This window comes from Nansenia antarctica (genome assembly GCF_963989245.1).
Source record: "Nansenia antarctica genome assembly, chromosome: 1".
In the NCBI taxonomy this organism is placed as follows: Eukaryota; Metazoa; Chordata; class Actinopteri; order Argentiniformes; family Microstomatidae; genus Nansenia; species Nansenia antarctica.
Window position 1 is genome coordinate 27,199,203 of NC_137674.1, and position 9,989 is coordinate 27,209,191.

The window sequence follows — 9,989 nt, forward strand, 5'->3', positions numbered from 1 at the left end:
ACACACAACAACAGCAACAGCAGCACACATACACACACCACACACGCCACACACACAACACACACACACACTCAGTCCAGTGTTTTTAAACCCCCCCTTCCCCCCGTCCCCCCCAGACCAGGGCGTGGTGTCCGCCCCCCCTTCCGTCAAGAAGGGCTCCTGTCTGTCCATGGACGGCCGTCGCCACGACAACGGCGAGGGATGGCACGACGGTTGCCGGGAGTGTTTCTGCCACGCGGGGCGGGAGATGTGTGCCCTGATCTCCTGCCCCGTGCCCGTCTGCCACACCCCCGCCATACGCCAGGGACACTGCTGCCCCTCCTGCCCAGGTAACCTCTGACCCCTGACCTCTGACCTCTAATCCCTGACTCCTCCCAACCTAAAACTCCTGACTCCTAACCCTTGGTCTCTAACCCCTAACCTCTAACCCCTAACCTTTGACCCCTAACCTCTAACCCCTGACTCCTAACCTAGAACTCCTGACTCCTAACCCTTGATCTCTGACCCCTAACCCCATATGCCAGGGCCTCTGCTGCCCCTCCTGTCCAGGTAAATGTAAATGACCCCTAACTCCTGACCCCCTAACCTCTGACCTCTCCCCCCCCCCCCCCAGATGAGCCTGTGTCGCCGCCCCCTGCGTTGGGGGACTTCTCTGTGTGCCTGGCCCCCGGGGGGGAGTACTTCGTGGAGGGCGAGACCTGGAACATCGACGCCTGCACCCAGTGTACCTGTCACACGGGGCGTGTCCTCTGCGAGACGGAGGTGTGCCCGCCCCTTCTCTGCCAGAGCCCAATCAGAACGCAGGACTCCTGCTGCCCTCACTGTCCAGGTAAGATGACATCATCATCATCGCTCTCCTGCTGCTGCCCTCGTTGTCTCGCTAAGATGACGTCACCGCTTGGTGAGAGAGAGAGAGAGAGAGAGAGAGAGAGAGAGAGACAGGGATTAAAGTTCTCCGTCGCTACGACGGATTTCCGTCAATTTATTCCAAGTTGCGACGGATTTATTCCAAGTTGTGACGGATTTTACCTGGTGTAATATGATTTGTAGAGGCAGACAATCTATTTTGATGTCGGTATTAGGTATATAAATGATATATAATAGCCTACATATAGGCCTTTATTGGCTACAACTATGCGACAGTAACAGAGCGGGGTGCACTGACGCTGAACCCCTCATAGTGATAAGTAGGTGGACATGGTGCGTGGTGCTGAAATAGCCGACATACGGTGTGTAGTTTGAAAAAAGTAACGCCAGCTCAGTAAATCATTCAAACTTAATGTTTACTTATAGGCTATGTGACTGCACCACACATGTGAACAGTAACAAAGCAAATGCAGTTTAATTTGATGAAAAACATCAACAACAGACAACAAAATCGGCGCAAAAAAAAAAAAGCTGAATCCGCTTGATCATGGAGGGCGAGGGGTGGTGGTGCATAGGCTGCCTATATGCTCCTGAAACGACAGAGCAAACACGCTACCTTACTAGGGATAATAATTACAATGAGCCATTCATTAAAAATAGAAAAAATAATATTAGGCTATTAAATCTCACTTAATGAGAAAACTGGCAACTCCCATCGGTCACTATTTGTTATCTGGTGATATGGACGTCTTTGAGTGTCTAGAAAAGCGCTATAAGTCTAATGTATTATTATTTTTTATTATTATTATGGACGTCACTTTAATCCGGCAGTTCTCAAGGTTTTTATGCACCAATCGATTCCTCTAGCGCGTCTTTATCGCATTCATTGATGAAAAGGACGACTCGCATGTATAGAAAGGGAACATTGTGAGCACGGAAAATGTGAGTCTCACAACGGCTTTGCTTTGATGAAACCAGGTAGGATGAACGCATAGTTCGCTGTCCATTCCTGTTTAAATGCCCTGTTTTCACCGTCAACTTTCCTCTTTAGACCTTTGGAGAGTGACATTATGTTTCTCTTGCTAGCTAGCAGGTTAAATGTTTAGCTAACTTCACCCGGCACGCAAACAACCAATCCAATAATAATGTGACCTTGTCTGGGAGGAGGGGGGAATAATTATCACAATAAAAGTATGTTAAATAATTATTAGAATAAGTTAGGCTGCGCTACATCGTCAGTCCACACATTTATTATTAAAAAATATGGAAAAGGGCGAAACTACGTTTCAACGTTGTTGAGAATCACAACACAAACTCGCTATTCAAGTCCAAAACACTGCAACAAAATTGATTGGACTGCTACCTAGTTAACTATAACACTACTGTACATTGTTTAGCAGGCTCACAAAACAAGCTGTGTTAGTTGACTAGCGATGTGTCATTGATTTTCTACAACGCGGAAATGTATTTACATTTTTCGAAAGAAAAGTCAAAGCATTAGAACGTAGAACGGAAAAACGCACGCGCGCTTTGTGCGCGGAAAGCCACCGCACCGGCCCCGATTTGGCCTGAATTTTTTTTTACGTCAGGAGATTTTGTTTTTGCTTTAATCCCTGGAGAGAGAGAGATGTAAATGTATTTGTTGTAAGTCGCATTCGATGAAGGCATCTGCTAAATGCCTGAAATGTAAATGGAGGGAGAGAGGTTGGAGGAAAGATGAGTGAGACAGGAAGAGAGAGGGAGGCAGAGAGAGAGAATCAGGGAGACAGGAAGGGAGAGGGGGAGGGAGACAGGGAGAGAGAGGGATAGAGGGAGGGAGAGAGATAGAGAGGGAGACAGGTAGAGAGAGGGAGGCAGAGAGAGGGAAACAAGGAGACAGGAAGGGAGAGGGGGAGGGAGACAGGGAGAGAGAGGGATAGAGGGATAGAGAGGGAGACAGGTAGAGAGAGGGAGGCAGAGAGAGGGAAACAAGGAGACAGGAAGGGAGAGGGGGAGGGAGACAGGGAGAGAGAGAGAGAGAGAGAGACAAAGAGGGATAGAGGGATAGAGAGAGAGACAGACAGACAGAGAGGGAGACAGGTAGAGAGAGACAGGGCAGCTGTTGTGTTGGTGACAGCCAACAGCTGTAGTGGAGAGCGGATGACGGGACACAGAGGAGGATGCATTATGGAGGAGTTAGTTAAGGGGCTGCCATGAATACTGCATGTGAAGACAGAACACACGCACACATACACACACACACACACACACACACATGCAGCCCCGAGCAAGGCCACCACTTCAAGCCTCCCATGTATAGTAGGTTGTGTGTGTGTGTGTGTGTGTGTGCGTGGGTGCGTGTGTGCGCTCGCTCTACTGCTGGCTGTCACGATCAGCAGAGGAACTCATCCAGAACAGAAACATGAACATTCTAGAATGAGAAAAAAAATGAGAGCTGAATATTTCACAGCCAGGCAGATGTGGGCCGGGTCAGGTGGGGTCAGGCTGGGGTCGGACACAGCGTCTCCCCAGGGAGAAAAAAACGGCATGTTTCCTCTTCAGACTAAAGACTAAAGTTAACAAGGAAATATCAGTCAAGAAGACTTGTTCTTAAGAACCTTTAGTGAACCCAGACACTGGGTTTTTCCAGTGCGAATGTCTTAATCCTCTTCAATGTCAAAAAGTTATCTCCAACTTGTCTTCCAAACTCAATGTACTAAACCGCACAGTCAGCAAATAATCGAAACTATTCATTGTTAGCTGTTACCATTGACGCCAGAGGTACAGTAGTGGTACAGGGCTGTGTGGTTATTTCCTGTCACGTCAGGCCATGTTAACGTCATTAGCGTTTTTTTCGCTACCTGTTGCTAGGTAGAATTTATTATTGACCACACACACACACACACACACACACACACACACACACTAGAGGAATTACTCCAAAACAACACTATTGTTTGTGAGACAAGTGTTTTATATTTATAAACATAAATTTCACCATTGAAATCTATCTTGAGATCTATTGACATCTATCTCTCTCCCCCCCCCTCTCTCTCTATCTCTCCCCCCCCTCTCTCTCTTTCTCTCCCCCCCCTCTCTCTCTCTATCTCTCCCCCCCCCCCCTCTCTCTCTCTCTCTCTCCCCCCCCCTCTCTCTCTCTCTCTCATCCATCCATCCAGTGTGTTTCAGTCTATCACACGTTCCTGACTATCTCTCTCTGTGTGTGTCTGTGTGTGTGTGTGTGTGTGTGTGTCCGTGTGTCCAGACGAGCCCTTCCCCCCCCCGGCCCCCCCCAGTAATGACAGCATGCCCAGGTACTGCCGCAGCGAGGAGGGGGACATCTTCCTGGCGGCGGAGTCGTGGAAGCCCAACACCTGCTCCAGCTGCGTGTGTGTGGACGGCAACATCAGCTGCTTCTCAGAGTCCTGCCCCTCCGTCACCTGCCCCCGGCCCGTCCTCAGGAAGGGGCAGTGCTGCCCCTACTGCCTGGGTAGGACACACACACACACACACACACACACACACACAGAGAGACAAAATGTAACCATGGTATTACCGTGGGATGGAAAACCACGTAGGGCTTTGAGGGAGCCACCGATTTCTAATGATGAATGTAGTCGCTGCTATGCTATACTGTTTGGCTGGCTGCAGTGCACTTGAACTGTGATTTTCCATCTTATGATACATAGCGTTTTTTAACATGTTTTTTATGTCAGAAACGGAACAGCAAAGTTAACAACATTAACAACATTTTTAACAACTCATTTGAGTGTAACAAAGCGTGAGTGCAGATACAGAGGGGAGCCTAGAGGCCTAAATAAAAAACCTGACATCTTCATCCTCGCAGCGGTTAGGGTTATTGGTTCTGAGACGGCCACGTAAAACTTAAGTTAGGGAGAAAAAAACGGCATGTTTCCTCTTCAGACTAAAGACTAAAGTTAACAAGGAAATATCAGTCAGGAAGACATTTGTTCTTAAGAACCTTTAGTGAACCCAAACACTTGGGTTTCCAGTGCGAATGTCTTAATCCTCTTCAATCCTCTTCAATGTCAAAAAGTTATCTCCAACTTGTCTTCCAAACTCAATGTACTAAACCGCACGGTCAGCAAATAATCTACACTATTCATTGTTGGCTGTTAGCATTAACGCCAGAGGTACAGTAGTGGTATAGTGCTTTGTGGTTATTTATATAAAAATATAAAATTGAAGTATTTCCATCTCTGGCTGTTACCTCTAGTCTTACACACAGCCTCGTCAAGGTTTGATGTCTCTCCCTTGTCATTCGGTCGGAATCTGAAATGCTTCCAGATTGCACCAGTTGCTTTTTTTTAGGGACCGACTCACTTGCGCTTGCTGTGTCTTTTTCTAATTCTCCGTCATGAGGAGAAGCTGTCATGTGACACGTCTTTTTTGACAGTTTTTTATTTATTTGACAGATTACATTCTTTACAAAAAGTTCTGTCATCACTCTCGTAGCATCTTCAAGCACACAGACAGCGGTGCTGGACAAAGGCGGCTATTTATATCTATTTGTATGTTTTTATGAAACCGTTGCTATTTTCGAATACCGCTGTATATGGTATTACCGTATTACCGCCCAACCCTGGTGTGCATGTGCGCGTGCATGTGTACATACTTTTTGTGTGTGTGTGTATCTGACCCTGTGTGTGTGTGTGTGTGTGTGTGTGTATATCTGACCCTGTGTATGTGTGTGTGTATATCTGACTGTGTGTATATCTGACTCTGTGTGTGTGTGTGTGTGTGTGTGTGTGTATCTGACCCTGTGTGTGTATCTGACCTTGTGTGTGTGTGTGTGTATCTGACCCTGTGTGTGTGTGTGTGTGTTTGTGTGTGTGTGTGTGTGTGTGTGTATCTGACACTGTGTGTGTGTGTGTGTGTGTGTGTGTATCTGACCCTGTGTGTGTGTGTGTATCTGACCCTGTGTGTGTGTGTGTATCTGACCTTGTGTGTGTGTGTATCTGACCCTGTGTGTGTGTGTGTGTGTGTATCTGACCCTGTGTGTGTGTGTGTGTGTGTATCTGACCCTGTGTGTGTGTGTGTGTGTGTGTGTGTGTGTGTGTGTGTGTATCTGACCTTGTGTGTGTGTGTATCTGACCCTGTGTGTGTGTGTATCTGACCCTGTGTGTGTATCTGACCTTGTGTGTGTGTGTGTGTATCTGACCCTGTGTGTGTGTGTGTATCTGACCCTGTGTGTGTGTGTGTGTGTGTATCTGACCCTGTGTGTGTATCTGACCCTGTGTGTGTGTGTATCTGACCCTGTGTGTGTGTGTATCTGACCCTGTGTGTGCCCCCCCCTCAGACGCCACCCCCAGGGCGGTGTGTGTGTGTGTGTATCTGACCCTGTGTGTGTGTGTGTATCTGACCCTGTGTGTGTGTGTATCTGACCCTGTGTGTGTGTGTATCTGACCCTGTGTGTGTGTGTGTGTGTATCTGACCCTGTGTGTGCCCCCCCCCTCAGACGCCACCCCCAGGGCCGTGTGTCAGTTCAACGGGCAGACGTACTCAGACGAGGAGCGCTGGGACATCGACAGCTGCACACACTGCTACTGCCTGCAGGGCCAGACGCTGTGCTCCACCGTCAGCTGCCCCGCCCTGCCCCCCCACTGCCCCCGGCCCCCCCTCACCCCCCAGGGCAGCTGCTGCCCCATGTGCTCAGGTAGGGGCGTCTGGGTGTCTGTGTGTGTGTGTGTGTGTGTGTGAGTGTGTGTGTGTGTGTGTGTGTGTGTGTGTGTGTGTGAGTATGTGGTAGGGCTGCACGATTTGGGGAAAAAATCGAATTGCGATTATTTGGACAGATATCGCGATTGCGATTAATTTGCGATTATTATTTTTTTAAATAGCAAAAAAAAAAAAAAAAAAAAAAAAAAACGTTTTTGTAAAGTGTGGCCATATCTCCGGCTAGGAAGGTCGTATCAACGTGCAGTTTGTTTGTACGTCTTCAGGGGACTTAGAGGCTCCCTCCTCTAGCACCCCCACAGCCCGAGCTACGAGTGAAAGAACTAAACTTACATTGGGTTGCTTTAAAGTTGGGTTGCTTTAAAATCAAGCTTCAGATTAAAACATGTGATGGAGCATTACTAACCTGACTCAGGTGGTTTGTTTCACACAACCATCTAGGAAAGCTTAATTGGAAGCTGTTTGGAAAAGGGCAGGTACTTTCAAAAAATACTTGGCAGGTGATTGGATGAATCTATCTATTTTCAGAGAGCATTACCACATGATACCATCAAACTACTTCTGCTGAAGCCATTATCCACCATGAATGTTGCTATTGCTAGCTACCGAAACGTGGGCGTTTCACGTGCGATGTTGTTGGTGTGCGTTCATTGACGTTGACGTTCATTGACGTTCACGTTCATTGTTGACGTTCATTGTTGACGTTCATTGACGTTGACGTTCATTGACGTTGAATCCGACGCGCTGTATGACGTATCCCATACGGGTAGTGGTGGTCTAGTGAGTTGGACTTGTGATCGGAAGGTTGTGTGAGTTCAAATCCCGCCTGAAACCACACCACTACTAGTGTGCCCTTGAGTAAGGCACTTAGCCCTCAGTTACTCCAGGGGGAATGTCCCTGTAATTCGTAATTGTAAATCGCTTTGGATTAAAAGCGTCAGCTAAATAGCAAAAAAAAAAAAAAAAGTAAAAAAAAAAAAAAAAAAAAAAAAAAAAATCGCAGGCAAATCGCAGGCTTTGCGATTAGCTAATCGCATAATTTCAAATCGCGATTTCGATTTAAAATCGATTAATCGTGCAGCCCTAGTATGTGGTGTGCGTGTGTGGTGTGTGTGTATGTGGTGTGTGTGTGTGTGTGTCCCATGTGCTCAGGTAGGAGTGTCTGTGTGTGTGTGTGTGTGTGTGTGTTTTGTATGTGTGTGTTAGTTGCGTGTGTGTGTGTGTGCGTGTGTGTGTTTTGTATGTGTGTATTAGTTGTATGTTAGAGTCAGGGTGTGTGTGTGTGTGTGTGTGTGTGTGTGTGTGTTGACCCTGCCCTCTCCCCCTACAGAGGCGTACCCCCCCACCAACGTGCCTATAGAGAAGACGGATCGCCATGGCGACAGGCAGCAGCCGCCCGCCTGGCCGACCCGCAGCGAGAACGACATCAACATCCCCCAGTTCAGAGGTCAGAGGTCGACCTGCCCCTACCCCCACACCCCACACACACACACCACACACACACACACACAGGCATACACACACGCAAACGCCCCCCAGACCCTCTGGTCTGGTCTGTTCACCTTGTTATAGACGTTGTACAATTGTGTAAATGTGTGTGTGTGTGTGTGTGTGTAGGGGACTATGGCAGTCTTCAGATGCCCTACCTGGACGGTAAGGCCCCAGCGCCAGGCGAGAACGGCGCCCTGAACTCGGTGGCATGGGTGGCGCTGCCTGTGCTGATGCTGCTCACCCTCATCGCCCTGTTCTACGCCAACCACAGGAAGCAGTGGATCCCCTCCCTCTGCTACCACCCCCCCACCAAGGTACACACACACACACCCACCACGGTGTACACACACACACACACCAAGGTACACACACACACGTACACCACGGTACACACACACACATACACCCACCAAGGTACACACACACACACACACACACACACACACAGACACACACACCAAGGTACACACACACACACACACCCACCAAAGTGTACACACACACACACACACTCACACACACACAGAGACACTAGTGTTTTAACTGTGTGTATAGGTTCTGGTTATAGTCATAACTGTGTGTGTGTGTGTGTGTGTGTGTGTGTGTGTGTGTGTGTGTGAGTGCAGCCCACCTGTCTGAACAACCAGCTGGTGTATGTGGACTGTCAGAAGGGCACCAAGGTGCAGGTGGACAGCTGCCAGCGCATGCTGCGCCTGGCCGACCCCGACTCCCGCTGCAGCGGCTACTACAGCATGCCCAAGCACCACAACCTTCACCATGACGACAGCTTCTACCAGACGGCCTGATCCGCCGCCGCCGCCGCGCCCGGTAACTACGACGACAATTTCTACCGGACCACCACCCGCCGCCCGATCCACCACCACCACCACGCCCTGTAACCATGACGCCCCTTCATTCACCATGACGAGACGACAGCTTCTACCGGACGACCGCCTGATCTACCGCCACCACGCCCTGTAACCATGACGACAGCTTCAACTTCAACCAGACGACCGCCTGATCCACCACCGCACCCTGTAACCGGACCACCTGACCCACCCTGGACGACCTTCTACCAGACCTCCTGAGACCAGACCGCACCGGACCTATGGAGACTAGCCTAGCAACCAGCCTAGCAACCAGCCACAGCCAAAACCAGAGAGCACCGCGACAGACCGTCACCACGTAGCCACACCCACGACGATAGCGACTCCGCCCACCAAACCAACAACATGGCAACAACAACAACAACAACAACCGCACCAACACCAACACCAACAACAACAACAACAACAACAACTGTAGAAACAAACTCCAAACAAAAACAAATAAGACAAAAAAACGATCTTCTTAAGATGAGTCACCAACCAAACACAGTAGCACCATGATGATGATAATGATGATGATGATTATGATGATTTAAAACAAACATAGATAACAAAATGAGAGGAACTGAATCTAGACTTTTCCTATATTATTTTTGTTTTATTGCGAGTGTGTGTGTTACAGGTGTTTTGTCTGTCTGTGTGTGTGTGTGCGTGTGTGTGTGTGTGTGTGTGTGTGTGTGTGTGTGTGTGTGTGTGTGTGTGTGAGAGAGAGTTTGGATAGAGAACAGAGAGAAATATCCTGGTGTTTCTGATGACATCACTGGACTGACTACCAAAGCTCCTCTGTCCAATCAGAACACTGAACGCTGGAAGAACTCTGTGCTGTGCTGACCAATGGCAGTGCAGCCTGCCGGACGAGACGTGGCACACAGCCGAGAGAGAGAGAGAGAGAGAGAGAGAGAGAGAGAGAGAGAGAGAGAGAGAAATCACCTCTCCCCTGTTCAAGCAGGACTGAAGGTTGAGAGAACAGCACCACCCTGTGGTTGTTAGGATGTTTGTCGCTTTATCCCTCCATCACTCCATCTGTCCCTCTATCTGCTCCGTATCAATGTTCCTCTCAGATCTCCT

At 48.7% G+C, this 9,989-nt stretch overlaps 1 protein-coding gene across 1 annotated transcript in view; it reads left to right on the forward strand.

The window, feature by feature from the left end:
* The window catches only part of crim1 (cysteine rich transmembrane BMP regulator 1 (chordin-like)), a gene marked incomplete at both ends in the record, with an annotated part of 71,261 nt that extends 62,421 nt beyond the window's left edge, over positions 1 to 8,840 (forward strand). Inside the window, 7 exons of the mRNA XM_080546479.1 lie at positions 117 to 329; positions 614 to 829; positions 4,112 to 4,336; positions 6,326 to 6,523; positions 7,874 to 7,990; positions 8,161 to 8,348; positions 8,661 to 8,840. Coding sequence (XP_080402605.1) covers positions 117 to 329; positions 614 to 829; positions 4,112 to 4,336; positions 6,326 to 6,523; positions 7,874 to 7,990; positions 8,161 to 8,348; positions 8,661 to 8,840 — 1,337 coding nt within the window. The remainder of the gene's footprint in view (positions 1 to 116; positions 330 to 613; positions 830 to 4,111; positions 4,337 to 6,325; positions 6,524 to 7,873; positions 7,991 to 8,160; positions 8,349 to 8,660) is intronic.
* Between the last annotated feature and the right edge of the window lie 1,149 nt (positions 8,841 to 9,989).